Raw genomic sequence first — 25,445 nt, forward strand, 5'->3', positions numbered from 1 at the left:
CTTGTGGGTAGGATTTCTGTCTTAGTGGAAAAAAACAAAACGAAACAACAAAACCAAAAAGCAAAAATCCACAATAGGTAGAGGGGATTAGACTGCTGGGAATGAGCCCTGTTAGACATAAGGCATTCTCCCTGTACTTAGCTTTACTATGCTCCCCAGGACAATGCCTCATCAATGTATCTAATTAGCTTTGCCAACGCAAAGGTGGCACAGGACTACTGCTTATGAGGTTTGTTTCCCTAGGTTCCCCTCTAATCCTTAAAGTGAACTTACATGGAACAATTTGAATCTTCTGGAAAAAAATTAGCATGAGGACTGAATTGATCATATTCTACAATACAGAATCCTACCTTCTGATTAGACCCCATTGTAAAAACGGGACTAGTCACATCAAATTTAGTTCTTCTTAGCTTCCCTCAAAATCCCATCTCTAATTTGGCACCTCAAAAGCCAAGTGTCTGATGAAATGGGGATAGTTTTGTTTTTGTGATGTTTTGGTTCATCTTAGGCGGTAATAGATTTCACAAAGAAAAAAGTAAAAGACTTGGATTTGTCCATTCAATGTCCCTTCCCTCTGCTGTGATGCCACTGAAAAAGGGAATCTTCTTCAAATACTTATATAAGCACTGAACTTAGTGCCCTACACCTTTAATCCCAGCACTCCAAAGAGAGACAACAGGAGGATCTCTGTGCCTTTGAGGTCAGACTAATGTACTCAGTGAGCTCCAGGACAGCAAGGACTATGAAGAAAGACCATATCTCAAACAAACAACAAAACAAAAACATTCAAAAGCAATTCATGAATCCTTTCTCTCCCAGAACAAAGCTAGATCCTGAGCATGGAGCTCTCTTGAAGTCATGTGACATATTAATGTTGTCCAAATGGCTGTGGATTTAAAGTCTTTTTATTGTATTTATATATCCCGAACCCCAATAACGTAAAAAGTTTGGGGAGGGTGGATGACAGTCAAAGTAGCATTCTCTTGATGTCTGTTGCTGGCAGTTTGGAGCACAAGGATGTGTTAAGGTGGAATGGCAGCGTTTTCTTATTATGGACTTTGATTCCTTGAGGTCTTTTCTTTGGGGTTTACAAGCAAATCTTCCTTTTACTTGGAGATTGCTGTACTCAGTTCTGGGCATGGTGTGTCTTGTTTTTCTTTTTTGTGTGTGTGCGTTTTACACCCAGGTACTCAGGGCATGAATAGTTGGTTTTCTGCTTCTAGAAACCATGGTGAAGCAGACCAGGCAGGGAAAAAGAAGACAGAGGTTGTCCACTCAGATGTTCCCTAGAGCAGCTGACAGGTCACATGTGGGCAGTCCTGAGGGCATGATTTAGAGGACTCGAATCTAAAAATCTGAGACCCAAGGTTTTCCAAGGATGGTGGACTTTCCATTTCCCAGTAAGGGAGACAGAAACAGCTCGACTATGAAAGCAGAGCAGCTTCTCATTCCAAGACTCCCTCGGTATCCTCTAGTCTCAGCAACTCATACGAACTTTGCTGCAAAGTGTAGGTACATTAGGACAATTGTAGAGGCATTGTAAATATGATGACCCTGCAATATGGGCACCATTTCAGAATCTTCTGGAGACTCCCCATTGAAGGGAAACCAGTAACAGTGTGACATTAGTAGAACTGAGGCAGGGTAGGTGAGGAGCTAAAACTTTAGGATACCAAGACCTTAGGAAGGAACCTAAGCAACCATTGTTTTCCTTTTTATGTAAATTGTGTGTGTGTGTGTGTGTGTGTGTGTGTGTGAGAGAGAGAGAGAGAGAGAGAGAAAGAGAGAGAGAGAGAGAGAGAGAGAGAGAGAGAGAGAGACAACATGTGAGCACATGTATGCTGATATCAGAGGTATTGACTTCCCCTTCCATGTTCTTTTTGAAACTGTTTCTAGTTTGCTGCTGTGTAAGCCTGAAAGCTGTGGGGAATTTCCTGTTTCTCCTTCTCATCATACTGCATGAGCTCTGGGATTACAGATGTGCACTATTGTGCCTGGCTTTACATGTGTTCTGGGAACTTGAACTGGGACACTTTTGTTTGGGCAGCAAGCATCTGACCCACCGAGCCATCTCCTCAGTCCATGATCTTTCTTGACATGGGAACAGGATCATTCAGGATGCCCTCTGGCATCACAGAGCTGCCCAAGGATCTTGGCCTTCATGAAGCTTCTTCAGGGACACACAGGCTAGTCTAGTCCACTCAGACCTACTACCCAGAGGAAGACAGGCGATTTTTGTGTCAAGAAAACCATGGATGGCACTGCTTCAGCAGTATGGGCAGGCCCAGCAGCATCGATAACTTTCACCAGAACCCTCTTTTGTAGAAGCACAATTGGAAAACTAAGCAATAAAGTAAACCACAAGTGTAATGACATCAGAGAAGTGCTCAGCAAAAGTCATTATCTCCAGAAACTCAAATGCTGTGTAGCGCTAACCATCTCCAATCACACCGACTTTGAACCTCCCAGGATGAATCCTGCAATTTTTAGATCTTGATTCACGGGTTACAAAGGCGACACAGGATTTGTGATTTGAAACCACCCTTTCATTACACCGTGATTACATCTCAATTTGTACCCAGTTGGCTTAGAGGAGACATGGAAATTAGGGTAATAAGCAGGAGGCTCCTGCCCGCAGCAGCAGAGCTGGGGGATGACTTACTTGTTGAAGATTTTGGCTCTCTTAGCACTTGAAAAATTCTCCAGCTGCAGGGACTCTTGAGTGAGGAAAGCCACAGCCAGGTGAAAATAGTTGTTCCATAGCTGAAATCCAAAAGACAGGAGATGTTAGTTGTGGAATAGCTTAACAATGGATATCAGGAAGCTTTGAGCAATTATCATCCTGGAATCCTTAAAAACATGAAGCACAGCAAGTCAGCCCTCAGGGTGTGATTCATGACTGAGTGTGAGGTTGAATTTCCCAGAGCAACTCCTCTAACCTCTGCGTGTGCCTCAGTTTCTTCACCAATAACAGGAGGTTGTTAGCAGCATCTATCTGGGTAGACTTCCTGGAAGGCACAGGGATTATAACCTGCAGGAGTGGTGGCTACAGAAGATGTGGTGGGGCTGAGAACGATGTGATTTTAGCTCTGTTAGCATGTGATGGAGCGCCTCTCTGAAGAACAGTATACACTTGCACGATTTACGACTTTTTATTATACCAAAATTATGCATACACGAGACAATTAGGGAAAACATGTAAAAAGATGAAGCCTCCATTTCAAGGATTTATGGACTGTATGTGATTTGCAGGATGATCTCTGAAAGACATTTTTGATGCTAGTTTTTCTCATTTACAAACCAGGGATAATATTCAAATGTGATAGCTACAAAGAGTCACATAAAGATAATACATTCTCATTACCAACTCTGAGTTTAATGACCTGTGAAAGGTAGGGATTCAAGAGCATCCCCAGGACTTAAGACTGTGTGTGATCCCTTCATCTAGCTCTTCCTAGAAAATGGCATTGTCCACAGTGCTGCTGACCACCACAGAACTACCCAGGATGCACTGGTCACCCATCCCATGATGCTCACAGCTCCAGTGGGATTGAAGCTGAGCAGATGTTCTTAACCTCAGAGCACTCCAAGTTTAATGAAAGCTAGATCAAAAAGACCAGCACAGGATGGGAGAAAGACATACTGCAAAAAACTTCTTCAAATGCTGTAACTTTTCTAAGTTCACAACTCCAGCAATTCCACTTAACATCCAAGCAACTTGATTTTCAAAAGAGCCCAACTAGCTAATTAGAGTCATAGCAATTCTATTATTATTATTATGTTAGTTTTTTGAGACAGAGTTTCTTTGTATAGCCTCAGCACTGGACTGAAACTAGCTCTGTGGACCAGGCCGGCCTCCTGTCTCTGTCTCCAGAGTGCTGGAATTAAGGGTATGCACTACCATTGCCTAGCAAATTTTTTTTGGTAGGACAATACTTAAACTGGGAGGTGCAGATTCCACTGTCTATCTACAGAGCTGAAGTAATGAAGCCATTGTGGCAACAATGCAGAAAACAGACTTCATGTGATTTGCAATTTGGCCAGTGGCATCATGTTAAACCACTGGAGACAGAGGAACCCAATCATAAACTAAAAGTGGGGAGAGTAAAGATAGACCCTGATCCTAGCACTAGCTACAGAATCCTAGGTGGATTAGATAACTGAAAAGAAAACAAGATAATTGCTGATATTAACTTCATTGTAGATAACTCAATCTACAACACTAAGGCAATTAATGATTTACTACACTAAACCTATGACCACATAATCACAAGAGAAACATCAGGTTTGACTACAGGAAAGTTAAACATTTTTATATAATAAACTTAAATCCATGAATAGGCTAAACCAAGAGTCCCAACTTATTAAAAACACTAACAACCAACATAAGCAAAAGAAATGGTCAGAGAGGTCACAGCAAAAAGCCCCACAGCTGATAAATATGCTCAGTATAACTGGTTATAAAAATGTAGCAACCAGAAAAATTCATATAAACAAGACTCCAACATTCTAAGGAAAGGCTGCAAGGGGTTGCTTCCTTCAAAAGAGGCTAGTGAGGCTGTCCTGGTTAGCTCACAAGACAAAGCACAGACAGAAATGTGAGAAAGACACATGCAGCGTGGGAGGGAGGTTGACAGTGGTGGGGGGAGCTAGGAGCTGGGATTGGTGAGTGAGAGCATGAGCATGCATTACATATATGGATGAAATTCTCCAAGAAGAAAAGTAATAAAAATTTTATACACACACACACACACACACACACATACACACACACACACCATCACATGGCTGGTGAGGGTGCTACTGATAAAATATTTGTAGGAGGGCATTTCAACACTGTCCATCAAGCTTAAATGTTTATCCTGTTTTGCCAACAATCAGACTTTTCTAGGGGTGCATGCATTGAGATCCATGGAAGCTCATGGAAGCTTGGCTCAGGGCAGTGGGAAGCAGAAGTCATTTTGCAAGGGCAGCTGAGTAAGTGTAGGCACATTCATGCCGTGGAGCCTGACACGACTATAAAACACCCAGTGTGAACCAGCCCATGCCAATGGCAAGATGAAGTCAAGCATCGGCCCACATAAATGCATCTGGTGTCAGGAGGAGTACAGAGCGGTTAGGTACAAGTTACTCCTGCAGAGAGGGGATGAAAGTTGCAAAGAGGAGAGGAAATATTTCCTAACAACTCATTTACCGCACGTGAATCTTTGTTTATGACATATGAAAACACGCAACAAGCAGAGAAAAACAATAAAAGAGAAAAAAATTAATGTTGCTAGGGCTGGGCATGTGGCTTAGTTGGTACAGGGCCTAGTTGGCATGCACAGGGGTTCCCGCTCTGACACCCCTCCACACATACTTAGGCAGGGCATATGCAGAAGAGGTATTTGAAACAGGAGGACTCACTATGGACACTACAGGTGGCACAAAGCAGAGAGTATGAGGGGGAGAGAGTTTCAGAGCAATTAGCTCAGTGAAGCACACCCGATTCTCCTCCACTGAACCCTTCATTCTGTCTTAGGACGATCTTAGATGAGGCTGGCAGCCATGCATAGTGGCACTCGATGGCCTGCCTGCCTCCTGCCAGGAGAGTCCCTCCTTGACACCCTGATTCAGTACTTTCTCTTGGAAACAACTCTATTTCCTAACTCGCTAAATGGAGCAAATACAATGGGAGCATAATTTTCATTCCTCGGGTTCCATTTCCACACCTCCGATGAGAGGCCGATCAGGATCCAGGGATTACAGATATAAATGACTGGGACTGACCAACCCTTCGTTTTTAACATGATTCTCTCACAAGGGTGTTGTCTGCCTCCTTTTACCTGTAGCTCAAAGTTGGCTTGATCCAGAAATTTCTTGTTCAGCATATCTGCATACTGATTAATTGCACGCAGGAAGACTCTGAAAGATCAAGAGAAAATGGCATAATTACACACTTAGGCTTTGGCACCTTTGTAAGTTTGGCATTTCAATTAGATAGGATTCCAGACTGTCGAGAATGTGAAGTCTCTAAGTCCTGTGTGAAGTCGGGAGGCTTTGCCAGTGAAAAACTCTCAGAATTATATGCAGATGTTCTCCAAATTAATCAAGAAAATTAGCACATAGAGAATGAAAGAAACAGACCAAAATAACAGCCTCTGAAGGAACATTCAAAACGTATCACGAAAATACCCTACTTTTCAAAAGGGGAAGAAAAGGTGCAAATAAAATCCTTTCCTGAGTTACAATGTCTTACTGCTTCATAATCGAACCCTTTAGTTCCATGGCCTTGAGTTTAAAAGCATTCTACATGCGCAAGCTACTAGGCTTAGTGTGGTTTGGTACAATGTTACTGTATTTGAAGGGACAGGCTATCTATCTGTACGATCTGCCCTTTACCTAATTTCAATCACTGTTCTCTCAATAAAAGAAAATTAAAAAGGCTTTCGTAGATAAGAAAGTGACCTCACAAGAATTTTATAGGCATGTGGTCCTTTGATTTTTGGTGTGTGTGCGCACAGGGAGGCTGGGTGTTGGCACTGGATGTCTCGACCTATTGCTCTCTCCCTTAGTCCCTTCAGACAGGAAAGAAGTCTTTGACTGAACCTAGAGCTAGGATGGTGGCTGGCAACCCCCTGGGGATCCTCCTTTAGCCTCCGCCTACCTAGTGCCAGAGTAACCAGTGTACACTGCCATACCTCACATTTTACATAGGTGAGGAAGATTTGAACCCAGGGATAAATACTTGCACAGCAAGGGCTGGACCCCACTGAGTCATCTCCCCAGCCCCAACAATGTCTGATTTCCAGCACATTTCTCAACACCTTGACTTCTACTTTTCTATGATGAAGTGTGCAATTCGGACTGTCAGGGAGGACTCTGGAGTACTGTCTTTCCCCAGCTTGTTCACTCGGTAGACTTGTTTTACAACCCTGGAGAGCGCTGACAACAGAAAAGCTTAGTCCGGCTACTTCTTTGTAAATGGCATTCTCCCTTTGCACAAAGCAAGGATGCAAGAGGAATTAGCATTAGGTCACAGATAATAAACTTAATTACCTCTCCTCACTTAGACAGCAGGCAGCAACTAAAATGTGAGGGAAATCTGGGTTACTTGAAATCCCCATTCTCTGACAGCAGTATCTCTTTAACTAAGCATGCTTGCAGCTCCCTAGGTCCTGCCACCACAGAGGTCACTAAAGGCTAGTGGTCTTAGGAGTAAGGGGGAGGAAGGAAGGACACGCCACCCAGGGCTTCAAGAAGCCCCTGACAGTGCCTTTTTATAGTACTTCCTGTCACTCTTCTGCACTCTCTCACTCTCTTGAATGCAGCTCTGTGAGTCAGGAGCTGTAGACAGCATTCCATCAGAAAGCCAAACAGCAGGATGGAGGACCCACAGAGGCCTGCCGCATGGCCCATGGTGGAGCTTGCTATCTCAGTCGCTACAGAAACAGACAATTATCTGTATTCTTCCCTGGAGACACAAAGACATAACCAGACTGGAAGAATGGGTATTCTGAAGTGTCTTGTAATGGAGGGCCTTGTCCATTAACCAAGAGCCCAAACTAGGCAGCAGCATTCACTGGCCAGGATATTGCAAATCTAGAATACCCAGTTACGTTTGAGAAATAGCTCTTGGTGATGAACTCTGACTTAGTTATTACATTAAAGCTGAATGCATGGTGTTTGGACATCCTGACAGATTGTTACATAGAGCACATAACTAAGGTCATGTATGTAACTTGTGTATGTAAGGAACATGATGCTGGGTAGTCTTGAGTCTTGGGCTGGTATCTGTCATGCTAGGCTCAGCCCTCAGGGGTACAGAGGTCTTAAAAGAAGACAATCTCCTTTTATACCTGAGTCTTGGCCTTTATGTCCAGATATGGGACACATGCGGCAGTAACAGAAATCATAGACCCTGCCTCAAGCTTCAAAGGAACACAGCTTCCTGTTCTCACATGAATGGGCTTACATCAAATCCAAGAACTCCAAGCTTATATAGGCACAGTAAATTTTCTATTTTTTTTCCTCCAGCTTTTGTGAACATTCCCCAGAGTACCATACTACCCTTAAGAACGGTGAGTTGATGTCCCCAGCCCTTGATGACAATAACGATGGGTTTAGCACAACATGGATTATTATTACAGGGTAATTATTTTGTCTCTAGATAACAGCCAAAGAGATGCAATATGCTACTTCTAATTAAGCTCTGGAACAGTTTCAGCTAGTTAAATAAAGATATTTCTCAAAATGCCCCCCCTTTAAAGAAAAAGAAACCATGTCAGGCTGAAACAATATGAAGGCTGAACAAAAACTTTTTTAATGAACTGTCAGCTGAGAAAGAGCAGTGCTGAAAGATAGATTCTATAATTTAGACTCCCCATAAATTTTTTAAAAAGCCAGGACAAAACTCCAAATAACATAGAATACAAGTTTCATGAAGACAACTAGGGGAATGATCAAATAAACACTACAATCAATGCTGTAAGCAAGATAAAAATGGAGCATGGGCTCAGTGCACCAGGCTAGTGTGATTTGCACAGACCCATCGGGGACATGTGTAAATAATACCCAACCATTCACAGAGATGGCATGAAAAATCTGCTATGCCCCTAGTGTTCCAGAAATAAACCAATTAGCTAACTAGGCAAAAGGAAACATAAGTAGTGGCTATTTTGGGTAGGATGACCTATTAGGCACCGTAATCCTTTGTTGTTTCTAATAAATCTCAAAATAGGGAGTATAAATGCAAAAAATAATATTAGGAGCTTTTGCTTTGGGTCATAAAGAGGTGTGAAGAGAATCCCAAATCATTCAAGTAGGTAGATTCATAATGCATTATTAGACTATATAGAATAAGGCTTTCCTTCAAGTGTGTCCAACATAGCAAGATCTCGGTTGGTTTTTAGAGGAAGTGATCTTAGGGAAGGGGGACAGGGAGGGGTAGATAGAGAGACAGACGGGGGTACCTTTACACACTGGCGATTCTGTCTCTGCTCTACACTGCTGGAGTGCACTTAGAAAAAGAAACAGAAAGGAAACACTCCCCTCTCTGACAAAGGGTAAATGGTAGGGACTCAAATACACTGTGTTTGTCTGCTTATAAGGGTTGGTTGGATGGGTGGGTAGATGAATGGAAAGGTGGATGGACAAATGAGTAGGCAGGACCAATGGATAAATGGATGAATGGGTAGGTGGGTGTAATGTGAGTGGGTGAATGGTAAATGAGCGTGTGATGGATAGATGCATGAGTGTATGGATGAATTCATGAGTGGATGAGCAGTGGGGTGGATGGATAAACGGAAAGGTAGGTGGTTAGATGGGGAAATGAGTGGATGGAGTGGGTAAGTTGTGAGTGGATGGGTGGGTGGGTGAATAAATGGGAAGACAGGTGGGTTGATGGCAAACAAATGGGTAAGGTGGCCTAGAAGACCAAACTGACTTATATCAGAAGCTCAAGTACTTGGCATTTTCTCTCCATATCTGGAGCCCCTGCTTCCTGAACTGACTTTCTATGGCAGGGTTCAACTATTTTCAGGTTTTTGTTGCCTGTGTTTCTGATGAGGCTTATCAACTTAGCTGGGCATTACTCCATTTTCTCCTCTTGGTCTCCAGAGCTCATTCCATTCCTCTCCCTATCTCCGGCTCATTTCTTGATGGAAAGAATCTTGCCTTTTCTACATCAAGAACCTCTGAGGTATCTCAGTGGACCACTTGGCAGCATACATATTCTGAAAGGCTCTGTTCCAAGGAACCATGTTTGCAAGTATGGTAAGAGATGTCTTTAAGTCAAGGTGAATGTTAGGAAATCTCACAAACTCAAACAAAATCCCCCATCCCTCGGCTTGCTCCAGCACACATCAGTAGAGACCAGGCACAATGTAAAAATATGAGAAAGATGCTTGCAGGGAAGAAGGAAAGAAAGTACCAGAACAGGCAGGTGTTCTATTCATGCAGATGAGCTAGAGGCTTAGTAGGGGAAAACTATCAATTATCAGGCAAACAGATCAAGATCTGTCTTTTTCAGAGTCTAGGATATTAGGTGGTAACTTCTAAACACCTAAATAATGGTATAAATGTTGAAACATGTTCATAGATGCTCTCCCAAATGGTTCGAATGATTAAGAAAAGGGTAAGCTTGCATTTACACAGTGCTCTTTCCAATCATTTTTAATCTATGGAAGGATTTATTTATAATCTAAAACTTTAGAAGATAAAACCCTACACAGATAAATAATACACAGAGAATCAGAGACAAATCATGTCATCTTAAAAAGACTAAAATGTCATCAGTTTGAGAGCCTACAAGTTGTACTTACAAAAACCCAGTTAAGGAAAGCAATCTTCGGGTACTTGGTAAGCTAGCAGTGTGTCTAGGAATTTAGGCTACCATGCTTAAAGCTGGTACCATGTAATATGGACAAATTGTGTGTGCATGTGGGTATGCACATACACAGCATGTATGTAGAGGTCAGAGGACAAAGTAGGGTGTCTGTCCTCAAGTGCTTTCTACCTTTTGTTTGAGACAGAGATTCTCATTGGTTGGAACTTCACCATGTATGCCAGGCTAGCTGACCTGTGAGCTTCTTGATATCTGTCTCTACTATTATTACATGAATGGGCACAATGCAGCTCTTACATGGGGTTTGGGGATTTATATGTAGGTCCTCACACTTATCACAGAAGGGGTAATCTGACTGAGCTACCTCTCTATCTCACATTACACACTTAAAAATTTTTTTGCCAAGGAAGAAAAGGCAATTCCCAAAGCCAATAAAATTCGATTAACCAAACAACACAGGGGGTTTCTCTGACAACCTCTTCTATCTGAGGCACTCATTGCTGGTGTCTTTTTAGTAGAAACAACACTCACTTCTATTCTGTCAGTCTCAACTAAGTTTCATTGTAGTTGACACATTTGCACATTTGTACAGTTAAAGTCTTAATCTAATTGTATCTGTATATCTGTCAATCAATGGTTTCTTCTGCATATAAACATTTAGCTATGCACCAACTAGCTCAGCATCACAAAGACACAAGGAGGATGTAAGGTGACAGATATGTTAATAAGAATGATTTAACCACTCCACAAGATGTACATATGCCACCAGAACACTCTACATCCTGTGAGTATATGAAATGACTGACAATTAAAATTAAAGTTAAAAAGGAAATGACACAGCCAGCAAAGAGCAGTTCAAGTCTCTGAGTGGTTTGTGAGAATACTGAGCTGAGTTACCACCACTTCTTTGGAACTTTCAATATACAAAGTTTGACTAGTTCAAGATTTTGAGACTGAAAGTGAAGAGACGTCACTACATGCTCCACAGTCAGCTAACACTGTCATGGATGGTTAAACCTAGTATCAACCTGGTTGGCTCAGCAATCTATTGAGACTCACTTTGGGTTAGTCTGTGATGGCCTTTCTAGGAAGGGTTAATTGAGGGGGAAGACATACCCCAGGGTGGGTGACACCTTCCAGAGGCCTCCATCTACTAAGTGGTCCTAGGGCAAAACGGTGCTGTTGTCATTCTTTGCATACTTGGGAGCCCAGCTTCTCAAGCCTTCTAATTTGGAGTAAAGACTAGCAGCTTTCCAGGAATTTTCCAGGCCTTCAGCACCAGACTGGGACTACTGAGGCATCTAGCCTCGTAGACTGAGTAGCTACTGGATTCTCAACTTCTCCAGTAAGTAGACAGCCAGTGTTGAACTCTGTATCATCTAAGCCAATCTAATAAATCCCCTTTGTAATATATATTCACTCCATTGGTTCTGTCTTTTAGAGAACCCTGGTTAACAGGACACACTATAAAATCTTAAGTTGCATTTGATAAAAGGAAGTTGTGCCCATGATTATTTCTACACTCGTGTGACTTGGTGGATACAACTGCCAGAGGTGTTAGCTGAGTTTCAAGCCTCTCACCAACGTCAAGTCCATAGAGAGTGTCCCAATGTTCTGGCATTTGTTCCTTTGTGCCTATCATGTGCTTGCACAGAAATAGTCAGGGCAGGGGATGCTTCTGCTCAGGTAAGAGATCTGCTGGAAAGGCTGCTTGCTGGGATAAAGTAGGTGGTGTATGGAACACTAAAAGTAACACAGCCAAACTCAACTGAGAAAGGAACTCAACAATTAGAAACTTATCAAAAACAAGTTTAATGATGACAGGACTGACTCTAAAATGATTATGGTGTCACAACTACAGACATCTCCATCATCTCTGTTACTCAATGCTTCCTGCTACTAAAACTCAAGACAGGGCACCTCATCACTAAAGAGGGGGAAAAAATGGAGAATGGTGCAAAGCCCCTGGGAAATGCAAAACCAGTTCCAAAACTGTGAGGCTGAGGGTTTTCCTAATTTCTTCCCTAAACTCACTTTAACTTACATAATTAGATTGCACAGTTCAATATGAGGGCATTTAAACACTTCTGGCATCAGAACAAGTCACTTTGTGGAGAAAAACTGCATCCTTTACTAAAATGTTTTGCCCAAAGTGGGTAGGGAAAAAAAAAACCCAACAACAAGAAACAAATTAGAAGTGACAGATCCCATCCCAGCAGGACAATGAGTCAAGTGCAGGAGCTGGAAATGTGCCTTCAAAGAATTTCTGCAGAGTTCAGGAATGCTGGGGGGAAAAAAAGGCAAGCTAGGGAGAAGGGGATGAAGGAGAGGCAAAGAACACCGCTTCAATTAGACAGGGAGGGGAGGTAATGGATGCTTTCATTCAGCAAAGCAGTAATGCAGAACAGTTAGTGAACTAGGGTCAGTGGCTTCCTATTGTGTGACCTTTACTGTGAAATAAAAAAAATCATATATACACAAAGTGACTTCTGAGGGGTTCCTCAGTACAGAAAGTGTGAGGACTGCATAGAACCTGGCTATCCAACATCGCCTCATCAAAATTGTGTGGGAAGACCAATGTTACCAGAGAGCCAGATCAATCGTGATTATAGCTAACCAAGTCTGTTGGGTAGGATCATGCCTGCAGGTGGACAATGGAGGCAGAAGGGGTCCAAGGACTCTAAGGCAGGGAAGGGTCCTGTGTAGTTAGTTGGACACTCCAAAACCTAAAGATTTCATCACCACTCTTTCATATCTGCACAGCTCTTGCTACAGTCTCCCAAGATTTCCTCATTTTTTTTCAAATCAATAAATACTTAAGCATCCACCAAGTTCTTAACTAAAATCCTAATTGCCCTGAGGGTTTTTTGTTTTTTGTTTTCTTCTTCTGGCTAGTCCTGGTAGAAGGCAGGGCTAAGTGACAGACAAGAATACAGATAATTTTCTGGAAGGACCTGCCCTGGATCCTCATGTGTGGTCTTCATTGCAAGGTCTCCAGTAGCTGACATAGCTGGGCTCTTACCCTCTAGTTCTGTTCTTGCTAAAGAAGCACAGCAGTATTCATGCCCTGCCCCTTCACCCACTGAAACATAATCCCACTCACAGAATCAGGGGCCACATTAGGTGGCTGCATCCTGCCTAGATCTTGTGTTTCCTCAATACCTGACCATTCTGCTTCCTGCTGCTCTGCTGTTCCAGGTGATCATTTCTCTGTTACAGGCATAGCCGTTGCCCTCATACAAATCATGTCCTTTAATGAGTTGAGGAGTTATGAGGTATAAATTATCTGACCCTTTACACACAAAAAAATTGAGGTTGAGGGAGGCAGAGGATGAGGTTCCTGAAAGAGGTAGGTCCAGTCTTGGGTTGAGCTCCAGTGATGGGGGATGTCCTTCTGTATATATGTTTCTCTTATTGGTTGATGAATAAAATACTGTTTAGCCAATGAGGCAGGAAGATAGGCAGAAGGAGGAGATGAGGAGAATTCTTGGAAAGGTAGGCAGAGGAAGACTGTGAAACAATTGTCATGCAAGGATCAAGAAGAAAGGATGCACCAAGCATTCTCAGGTAAGGTAAGACCATGTGGAAATACATAGATTAATAGAAATGGGCTAATAATTAAGACAGAGCTAGCCAATAAGAAACCCTAGTCACTGGCCAACAATTTTATAACTAACATAGCATCTGTGTGTTTATTTGGGGCCAAATGGCCGTGGGAAGCTCCAGTGACCTCACACTGCTTTCCTAAGGAACCCAAGCAGGGTGGCCAGCATGACCCTAGTCAATTCCTGTAATTGCTTTCCTTTCACAATGTAGTAAGGATAGCCTCCAATAGAAATCTAAGCAGACAGCACAACATAAGCCCCTCTTTGGGCTTCCATAATGACTATACTCTGCCCATGGCCTATGCCTCCATCCCTTAACTCTACCATACTATTTTTTTATATTTTAGGTCCCCAGCAAAAAAGTGGACTGGAAAGTACAGAGCTACTAGGTACTCTGTGATACCCTCTTCCCAAACATGTTCAACCTTCTCCTGTAATAGCCTTAGTTGAATGTGGTGCATTTCCACAATCCATGGACCCACATGGACTTCTGAATGTCAGTTATCACCCAGAGTTAATTGTTTATATTCCTGCTCACTCCTTGTGTTGTGTGCTCTGCTGTTTACAAATGTACAGCAGATAACCCCTATTACAGTATCATAAAAGGCATACTCACTGCCCCCAAGATATTCTGGGATCCACTTAACGCATTTCTCTTCTCTCATTCCTGACAGCCATCAATCTCATTATTTTCTGCATAGTTCAATCAAGTTAAGGGAGAATGGGTTTGTTCAGCTCACAGTTCAAGGGTGCAGTCTATTATGGTGGGGAAGTCAGGGCAGCAGGAACTTGAAGCAGCTGGTCACATGACATCCACAGTCAGGAATCAGAGAGTAATGAATACCTGCTGCAGCTCAGCTCCCTTTCTCTACAGACCAGGATTCCAGCCAGGGGGATGGTGCTACCCACAATGGACAGAACCCCCCACCCTAATCAATACAGTAAAGATAACAAGCTAATCCCCACACAGGAATGCCCAGAGACTCAAGTCCCAAGTGATACTAGAATCTGCCAGTTTGATAATTAATACTAATTATTAATCTGGGTGTATGTGTGTTTATTCTTTTAAAAACAGTATAATATAAATAACATATATTTGATTGTCTTAGCTATTTTAAGGCAAGCATTTCAGCAACACTGAACACACAAACATCACTCTAAGCCATCATGATGTCTATCTGCAGATCTTATCTTACAGGAGTGAAGCCTCAGCCATTAAACAGTGATTCCCTACTGTGTCCATCTAACTGTCTGTCTAGGAATCTGACAGCTCTCAGTACCAAGTATGAGTGAAATCATAAAGAATTTATATTCCAGTGAGTGGTTTGCTTCAGAAGCAAAACACCCTCTAGGTCTGTCTTTGTGGGTGTGGGTATCACATTCCTTCTTCTTAAGGCTGAGTAATACTTTATTGTGAAAGTCATATTGTGTTTGTTACTGACCTGCTGACTGGACATGAGTTGTTCTTAGCTTCTGGCTAATGTGTGTATAGTTATGAAGCTCAGTGTAAAAGTATCAGGTTTCAATGCCTTTGGGTGTCCACCTGGAAATGGCACTAACCACTGTAGTGATGATACCATTACACACTTTCATATTATTTTACATTGTGGCTGCACCATTTTATGTCTGTAACAACAGTACATCAATCTCAGCACTTTGGGAGGCAGAGACAGGTGAATCTCAGTGAGTTTGAGGCTAGCCTGGACTACAAATGGAATTCCAGGATAGCCAGAGCTGTTACACAGAGAAACCCTGTCTCGAAAAATCAAAAAAGAAAAGAAAAAAAGAGTTCTAACTTCTCTAAGCCTTCATCAAGGCTTGCCTTCCCTTTTGAAATTCTGATAGTAGCTATCTTAAGATACCACCTGTGAAGAGAAGCCGTATAAAGTTTTATTAGAACTCAGCCACACCTACTCATTAAGAGATGATCCATGGCTGTGTGCCCACTAGAAATAGACTATGGCAATAGGTGTGGGTGGCATGGGATGGAAAAACACTGGCCTAGGAATACATAATGAGTTAGGTGGAAGGAATAGATGTCAAGAGATCTATGTACAGTAGTTGCCTATCGAAAAATGTGTTCATGAAGAACTGAAGAAAGTGGCTGTTAAATGCCTTACCACGAAAAATAGCACTAATGTGGGTTAATATATCTGCTAATCAGCTTTATATAACCACTCCACAACTCATAGATATTTCAAAACAACTGTGTTGCACAGGATCAAAAATGAATTGCTATTCATCAAATAAATAATAAAAATCCTGAGGCCACAGCTGCCTCTCTCCAATCTCCTTCTCCTCACTCTCCTGCATCTCCCATCTCTGCTCAGGCAACTTCACAGCAAGGGTTGGATTTAGTGACAGAGTCTCTAGAGAGGAAGGAGAGTGCATGGTTTGATTCTAAGAATCAGTCATGGCAAAGAGAAAGGAAGAAGGGCGCTGGCTGCCCCAAAGGGTCCCTTTACCAACATCCCAATGCCTTGCTCCCTCCTCTCTCGGGCTACTCTTGTGATACGCCCCCCCCTCAAGATTCAGGCATTATGCTGGCCTGCTCCTGTTACCTGGCAGAATGCACTCAGGCAGTACCCTGGTCAGCCCAGGTCCAAAGGACCCCTTTAAAAGAAAGACCTCTGCCCAATTACACTCTCTTTGTGCCCTCTCATTCCTATTCCTCTTTTTCAGCTCTTCTCTTTTACTTTCTCTTTTCTGCTGTTCCCCTGGGGCAGACAGGACTTTTCCTGTTTCCCTCTTCTCTACAGTCCTCTCTCTGCCTGTATCTATGTACCTATTTCCTCCCCCCTCCCCTCGCCTGCCATGGAATCCACCAAGATCCCCCACACGCTTTTTCTTAACACCCCCATCTCCAAACTGGATGGTTAAAGGACCATGATGTTAAATGATGGGAGATGGGCTGGCTGGAGGCAGAGGCAGGAGTGGGGGAGCAGTAATTCCACAGATCTTGCTAAGGTTTGAGTAGGATTCTCACCCACACCGGAGCCTTTTCTGATTTCCAGATACACATGAACGTGGGAGGGTCTGAACAGAGTTAGGCATTTCTGTTCAAGGAGATGAAATGTTTGGGGAATAAACAGAAATGTTGGTGGCATAACACTGCAGATGTAATTAATGACACTGAACTGCACACCTGTAAATGGGAGAAAGGCACATTTTATGGCAAATATATTTTATAATACTAAAGAAGAAAAACAGGAGAAGGAAAGGAAAGGGCATTTTCTAGAAACTGCAGCAGTGGGAGTCATGACTTTCCTCCACCATCACTGTGACTCAGTTCCATGCTTTAAAAAAGAAAAAAAAAAAAACCCACCTAAACTAAAACCAACAAACCTGGGAATAAGAATGTGTGTCTTTCACTCTTTAAGCCCCAGGCTGTTCAGGCCCAGGAGTTTGAGGGGCATTGATAAATAGGCATAAACAGAGACAACACCAGAAGCCTAACAAGGATAACAACCACAAGCCTGGAGCCTTGGGCCCTGGGGTGCCTGTCACATAGCTTAGGAGAAGGGTCAGCCACAAGCCTTGAGGAGTGCTGGATCTTATCACCACAGCAGGCAGCAAGGGGATCCTGTACAGAATCAGGTCTAGTACAGATGAATGCACCTTTTGAGGACCCCCCGGGGTGCACTGTAAAGTTCAAGGCAGAAATTCTTAGGAGAAGCCAGTAAAACAAAGGCATCTTTCAAGTCAGCTCTTGCTCTCATGGACCAGCTCTGCCTAGGACAGTCCTGGTGCATCTGCAAGACTTGCTTAAGGGCACTTTAATCATTTAGCAAACTAATGTAACTTGCTCCAGGCTCCTTTGCCATGGGCTAAAAACTGGGACAAGATTCTTTGGCCACTCTAGGGGCCTTGGTGCTTGAGAGCTAGTCTGTGAGCAGCTACCTGGCATTTGGCATTTTCTACATTTCCCTCATCCTCACTGGAGTGTGGCTAATTCTTCTCACTACCAGCTTCATTTCCCATGCACAGTGGCCTGCTGGGTCCCTGTGTGAGAGGAACCTGGAGGAGACAGGAGGTAGGGGAGGAAGGGGGGAAAGGGGAACTTTCATACTCCCTGGTATTACACAGATACACATGTCCTCCAGGTTGCAGAAAAGAATTAAAGGCTACTTTGTTAATAACTTAGTGCTTTGGTGTTAAGTCATTTATTTGTTCTGAGTTAACCCCATCCTTCCCCAGCTCAGGTGGTCTAGAGGAGTCCAAGGTCAAAATCAGCCTACTCTACTAGGCTCAGGAACTCCAGGCCAGACTTCAGACATTTAAAGGATGAGGGATGAGCAGGAGGGGTGATATTCAGAGAAGCATAGACACCTCAGGTCTCAGAAAGGTGGCTCCCCACCTGTGTTACTTTCCTTGTTAGCTTGACAAAGCAACGTACAGATGGGAGGGCTGGTTTGGGCTGACTCTTCGAGGATAAGGTACAGTCTGTCACAGTGCGGAGGTCACAGAGACAGGAGCTTGAGGCAGCTGCTGGTCACATCACACCCCACAGTCATGAAGAAGAAAGATGGATGCTGGTGTGCAGCCCACTTTCCTCTGTCCTAGAACATCAAAGGGTGCTCTCCCACATTTAGGGTAAGTCTTCCAGCAGGAATGAACCCAATCTGGAAACACCCTCACAGACATCACCAGAGGTGCGTTTCCATGGTGATTCTAAATCCAGTCAGGTTGACAATGAAAGTTAGTCATCAACCACCTGACTAGGCTGAGTGACCGACTGTCAGGATGTTATCTTCAACCATTCTTCCATTTTAGTTTTGGAGACGGGGGGGGGGCTCCCTGACCAAACCCAGAGCCTGCTGTATCAGGTAAGATGGCTGGTTAGTGAGCTCTGCCTCCAGGCCTGATTTTATGTGGGTGCTGGGTATCCAAACTCAAAGTCCTCACGTTTGTGCACTAGGCACTTTATTCACTGAGCTGCCTCCCTAGCCCCCAAGATGCCTGTTTCAAGGTCTGATAATTAGTGACCTTAACTTTGAAAGTCCCCTTGCAATGCAAGGACTATTGCAGGCATTATCTATGGTTCTGCCCATAATGAGGTGGTGGGGGTGGGTTGCCCCAGGGCAAGGGTCCTTGTGGTCATGTTGGAACTCTACTGATCATGGTGGACTTGCTCTTTTCTGCCCTGGTCACATGGAGCCACAGAACTCAAGGACAAATGGGTTTTATAGGTCTTGTTGGCATTGTCCTGCATGCTGGAGCTCATGCAGGTTCTCCTTTCTTGACCCCAGTGCTGGCATGAGTCTCTGAGAGCAAGTGGAGGAGAGGCCAGAAAGAGAAAGCAAGAAAACTAATGTGTACCAGGCTTGAGAGAAGGACTGGCCCTTCTAGAAGCTGTTGTTCTGCCATTCTCTGAGTGACACTTCTTATTACCAGGCATAACCTTATTCTAAGCCTATGAGGCCATCTAATTCCAAGCTAATTTACTGGCTGGATTCAGTGTAGCAGTATAGACCACGAGAGCTCAGGCACTGAGCTGTGATATTATTTTCCTTGCAGTTCTCCCTACAAAAAAGCCCCCCCCTGAAAAATAGGTGCTTATATTTACATAATTGCTTAGAGTCACGAGAGGGATACTAGTCTTTCTTCTTTCAGAGTGTAGTGTGTTCTCACACATCAAGTAGTTGAACCAAAGCCCCCAGTGCCATTCATGTTACAACCCTAAGCAGACAGGAAGCTGGACAGAATCACATCTCATAGGTCCTCACACTACAGCCCACAGATCAAGCCCCCCATCTGCTTATATCTGTAAACAACATTTTATTGGCATACAGCAAGCCGGCACAAAGCCAAAAATGTGGTCTATCATTTGAAACAGAGTTTTTATGTAGCCTAGGCTGGTCAGAAACCCCTTATGTAGCAGAAGATGACCTTGAACCCCTGATGCTCTTGCTTCCACTTACTGAGTGCTTGGATGACAGATGGACATTGAAGTGTGCTCAGGCTCTAGTCTGGGGCTTTATGTATTCCCAGCATGCACTTTATCAATTAGACTATATCTTAGGCCCTGTGGTCTACCAACTTAACAAACTCATCTAGTAATTCATTTAACAAATTCAAGGAGAGAAGACATAGCCACTGACACCAAGCCTAAGCTTCTAGTAAACTCATGATGCCGTCCCTATTTTCAGATGAAAATCTGCTATCTTTTACTATTAAGGTCACTTGACCCTGCTTCATCTAGCCCAGACATAGTCTTCCCATTCTTGGAACATAGCTACCAAGTGACCTTGAACTCTTGTCTCACAGACACCTAGTCCTGAGATTTGGAAAATGGATTACAATCTTGCTTAGGGCTGAAAATCAAGTCAGCGTGACAATTAGATGAACAGCTTGAGATGCAACCCCGAGTATCTTCGTGAACCAGGAAGCTATGAGCGCCTGGACCATGATCCTTCACTTCTTTACCTATCCAATGGATTCCAAGTAGCAACAAAAAGTGAACTAAAAGTGTACAGTACCTTAAACAATGCACCGCACACAAACCAAACTCTAAGTGTGAGGAAGTGGGTGAATTGCTTTCACACAAACAATTCAACAGAAAGTGCCAGTTTAGAGCCATGGCATATGTAGTGAGTTGGCCAATGAACTTTAACTAGAAAAGTACCTTCTAAAATGAATGGCCTGGGCAAGGGCTTTGGTTCTGTTTCCTCTACTAAAAGTTGAAATGCTAGCATGATGTTAGAAATTATTTTATGAATGTTGAGTTTTTTCATGAGCACACCTGATAATAAAAATAGCCATTCTTATTGAAATTGGTGCTATGTGAAATATGTGGACACCCACAGGCATTTTTGGAATTCTCCAGGCTATGAGAATCCAAAGAACTCAGTGTCTGAGGATGGTGCTAAAGCCTGATTATATACTCTAGCATCAAGCCATGAATCTGGAGGACTCTGTTGGCCTGATGATGACCATCAATTGAAATCAATCTTGAATCTGTCATACTTCCTCACCTGCCTGGAATGCTTTCCTTTATAAGGCACAGAGAGCAGCCATTAAGACAGAGGGGACTTTGGGAAGCCCATAGAAACTGCACAGTCAGTTGACTTTGACTAGAGACTGTCTTTCATGCCTGGTAGTAAAGTAATAAGGACATAGCTCAGTAGCACCACTTCTGAAAATGGGCAGCTTGGGCCTGCAAGTAAAGTGCTTGCTGTGCAAGTATAAGGACCAGAATTGGGATTCCAGCACCCATGCAAAACCTGGGTGGGTTTTGTGAACCATCTGTAATCTCAGCATGGGGGAGGTAGAGACGGCATCTCTGGGGCAACCCAAGTAGCCAAACTAGTTACAATGGGGTGGAGCGAGAAACCCCACTTCACTATGTATGGTAGAGAATGATTGAGGAAGACACCCAATGTCAACCTCAAGCCTCCACATGCTTGCACACACATTTGCACCTACACACTCAAACATTCAAACATGCATGCACACACACACACACACCCAGAGGCAGTTCACAGTATCTTAGCAGATCCCACATGTATACTCTTTGTCACTATAACAGCATATAGCTGAGAGAAATAATTTAAATGCAAGATCAGGTATGGATCGAAATTCAAAAGCATACTGGAAAGATAGGCACAACATGACAGAAGGGTAGAAGAGGAAAGCTACTCACCTCATGGTGGCCAGGAAGCAGAGAGAAAGCTAGGAAAGGGCCAAGTGCAGGCAAACCCTTCAAAGGCACCTCTACAGTGCCCTACTTTCTCCATATAGGCTGCACGTCCTCATGGCTCAGAGCTGTAAACCCATCAAAGAATTTGCTCATGAAGGAAGTCAATGGTCACATGAGTCAATCGGGCTCAACTAGTGTCACCAACTGAGCATCATGCATAATACACACAAGTCTTTTTGGTGGACACATCCTACTCAAACCCCAACAATGACTTATTTTAGGTCCAACAATGGGTTCACTGGTATCACTTGGGATGTCAAAATGGGCTGAGACAATGCTGCCTGAGATGACCCTGCCCTGCCCTGGAACCTGACTGGGATTGCTCAGCAGCAGTCCCTCATTCTGCCCTTTAAGGAAATCTACCTTCCAGGTGTTTCTGAGTTCTGATATTGGCAAAATGCTTTAATGACTGGCTGATTAATGGTAAGGATGAGACAGGTGGATGACAGTGAGGCTCATTCATGTCTCTCAGGAGACATGGCTGGTGCTTGGTTGTCAACTGAATTTGCAGCGGCTGATTTCTGCTAGGCTCATCTCTCTGTCATTTGAGACTCAGGGGTGGAAGGTACCTCAAACAGATTTTTCTTTCCACAAAGGGCTCCCATGAGACAGTTGTTTCTTCATCCCATGACAACTGACAGCTATCAGCTAAGCTACACAGAGCACACAAATCCCACCTCTCCAGATCAGTGGCTCAAAATGAATAACCTCTGCTCACACCTCACCCTGAAGCGACTACAACTAATGCTAAGGCACAGTGGCTTATTGGGCAGCTGACCTTGGCTCCATCCACCAGCAAGAGGAATGCTGGGCACAGTCTATCCTGGGAGAGGGATAGCCTCTGTTCTGGAGCAGAGGGAACAGCTCTGCTTGCTACCCTGCTGTGCCACCCGCCATACTCAGAGCTCACACAGTCTCATACTCACTTTCCTTGATTATCGGTGCGAGGAGGTAAAGAAGGTTCTTGGGCAACCCAACCAGGAGGTAGCAAAAATCAACTATGCCTCCCACCTCCCTTTTCTGTCCTTTATGAGTCATTGCTCAGAGATATGAAAGTGGTGCTGAACTGCTAGCCCAGCTCCCTTCCCAGGAAATACCCCATGGACTCAATAAGTTGCCTGGTGGTGTCACAGCAGTGCCTTGTGGAATTAGCTCTGGCATTTAGACAACAAGGCAGCAAAACTACAATTAATCTGTTGATTAATTATTTGGAGACAGGGTTGCTTGTATCCTAGGTTATGCTCAAATTTACTGTGAAGTCAAGGGAGACCTTGAGCTTCTATCCTCCTGCCTCCACTTCCTGAGTACTGGAATTACAGGTGTGCCCCACTATGCCTGGTTTATATGGTGCTGGGGATAGAATGCAGGGCTTCCTGCATGTTCTGCAAGCATACTACCATTTCCTGCCTCCCCCTTCCCCATGCAGTACAATTTAAATGGCTTGCTTTTGCTTCAAGGCACTTGGTTGGAAGGACATTTGAGCATTTTGATCAAGTACCGGAAGTACCCGTGGGAGGGACAGCCCACACATCCCCAGGTGGCTGGAAGGAAGGCATGCAAGAGACAGAAAGATGCTGAGACAATGACATCTTTAAACTCACTTGGCAGAGAGACTGTGGGAAAGACAGCATCCCCAGTGCTCTCATCTAATGCTTGTGTCTCCCAAATTCAGAGAGTTAAATCTGTGTAGCATTAGGAAGCGGGGCTCTAGGAGGTGATTAGCTGATTGAGGGTGGAGCCCCCAGGACAGGGATCAAGGTCCTGATAGAAGCAGCCTAAGAAAATTCTCTTAACCCTTACAGTACTAAGAACTTACTAAGGTGTTATCTATGAACCATGAAGCTAGCTAGCATCACCAGATGAAATCTGCCTCAACCTGACCTTAGATTTTCTGGCCTTTAGAACTATGAGCAACGAACTTCTTTTGTTTTTAACCTTCCAGCCTTCAGTCCAAATGGGTTAGGACTCTGACTTTGCTAGGCATCATCATCATGCATACCGGAGACCTGAGCTGGCTACCCAAGCCTGTGCTGTCTAGGCCATGGGCCTCGAGGAAGGCAACAGATGCCTTTTACCTTTGTACCGTATCCCAAGATGGGAAAGCAGGAGGATGATGGCAGTGGAGCAGTGCAAATGGCCTAGAGTTGGAAGGCCTCGGCTGAGGAAGGTTGACTTTCAACCCATGCAAAGTGACTGTGAAGGTCATCATCTGACTAGACTATTCCACAGGGTACCAGGAACTGAATGTAAGACTGCACGACATCAACAGCATCCACAGCTGGTGATACGGTCTGTGTCAACTAAAGGGCGACACACTCATGTGGGCTCTAAGGCTAACAGCTTTGTGCCCACTACATGCCACTCCAGAAATGAACAGGATACCTTAATAGAGGCCAGAGGACCAGAGAAGAGGGAAGCACTGAGCCAGGTAGGGAGGTCATGTTTGAAGGCAAAAGGTATATCTATTGTGTGCTCTTGGCCTGAGTCATTCTATTCTCATAAATGCTGAACAGGATCAAAAGATGCAGCCATGAAAATTCTAATGGCAGAATCAAATGGCATTTCACACCTGCATAAAGGAAACCTCAACAGAACTGCAAGCTAGGACAAACCAAGAAAGTAAGCTGAATCTACTGTGGGCATAGTAGTCCTTGTCTGTCCCAGTTATTATGACACCATCAGCGGACACCAAGGACTGAGTCCTCTGCTCCTCCAAGAGAAATAAGGCAGCAGAGAAAAGAACCAGCATGGATTCTGCACAGGGGAATCTTATTCTTAAAACAGCTTCACCATAGAGAATACATTAATATTTTCTATAATCAAATTCATGCAGATAAGATCTTACATATTGATTAGTGTATTATCCTGTTAAAAATAAGTTTAGCAGTAGTAACTTCTCCAGTTCTGTTGTTGCTCTGAGCAAAATTGTAGCTATCCAGTCTACTGCACTGAAAAAAGTTAAAGAAAAATTTCACAGAACAGCACAGGTCTGTTACTATTATGGTACCCGGCACCGCTTCGTTACTAGCTTTTCAACTTCATCTGGATAAGAAGTATTCTGAGGAACACCATTACAAACAGCTCTGCAAAGGCATGGTCAGTATCACACAGCAGGGGTTTGGCTTTTAAGTGGAGGATGAAGAGGGGCTGGGCGATCTTACCGAATGTACTAGAATCCTACAGCACTGTGACACATCCTCACAGCACATGTCTATGTCCTTGTGGTTGAAGAGGTCTGATGCTTAAAAAGGGGCCCCAAGTACTGGAAGAGCTATTTTCCTTACAGAGGCTCCCAGAAAGAGCCCATTGCCTTAGCTTTTCCTGTAGGTTCCCATGTTCCATCAGTAAACACCACACACACCTGGAAACCAGGATGTACATATTTTGGGAGTATTTGTATCCTGCTTGTCCTATTGAATGAGAAGTCACTGGGGATTAAGTCTCCACTATGAGACCAAAGTACCAACATGGAGTCTCCCCACTAGCTGCAGCTATCTGTGTGTCTGTCTTCCTTCCTATCCCTGCGCCTCTTTGTTTTCTTTCTGTGGTTAGGGCCTTGTCTCCTGAAGGTAGGTGTCTTAGCTTCATTTCCTGTTGCTGTGACAAAATGCCCTCTCAAAAACAACTCAAGGGAGAAAGGATCTATCTGGTTCACAGTTCCAGGCTCCAGTCTATCACTCTGGAAAGTCAAGGCAGGCACCAGGAACTTTAAGGGGTTAGTCAAATCTCATCCATCATCAAGTGCAGAGGGCAATAAATTAATGCATGCTGGGCTGTGCTCAATTCACTCCCTTTTTGTTCATAGTCCAGGACCTAT

The 25,445-nt window shown here is 43.7% G+C and overlaps 1 protein-coding gene across 2 annotated transcripts in view; it reads right to left on the bottom strand.

The window, feature by feature from the left end:
* Dock1 (dedicator of cytokinesis 1) overlaps positions 1-25,445 on the bottom strand; it is a 495,662-nt gene that overhangs the window by 89,841 nt on the left and 380,376 nt on the right. For both annotated transcript variants that reach the window (XM_040752573.1, XM_040752578.1), the window contains exons 30-31: positions 5,826-5,904; positions 2,663-2,763 (exon numbers count right to left, since the gene is read on the bottom strand). In XM_040752573.1, the coding sequence (XP_040608507.1) occupies positions 2,663-2,763; positions 5,826-5,904 (180 nt within the window). The remainder of the gene's footprint in view (positions 1-2,662; positions 2,764-5,825; positions 5,905-25,445) is intronic.

Source organism: Mesocricetus auratus, unplaced genomic scaffold, assembly GCF_017639785.1.
Source record: "Mesocricetus auratus isolate SY011 unplaced genomic scaffold, BCM_Maur_2.0 Super-Scaffold_4256, whole genome shotgun sequence".
NCBI lineage: Eukaryota > Metazoa > Chordata > Mammalia > Rodentia > Cricetidae > Mesocricetus > Mesocricetus auratus.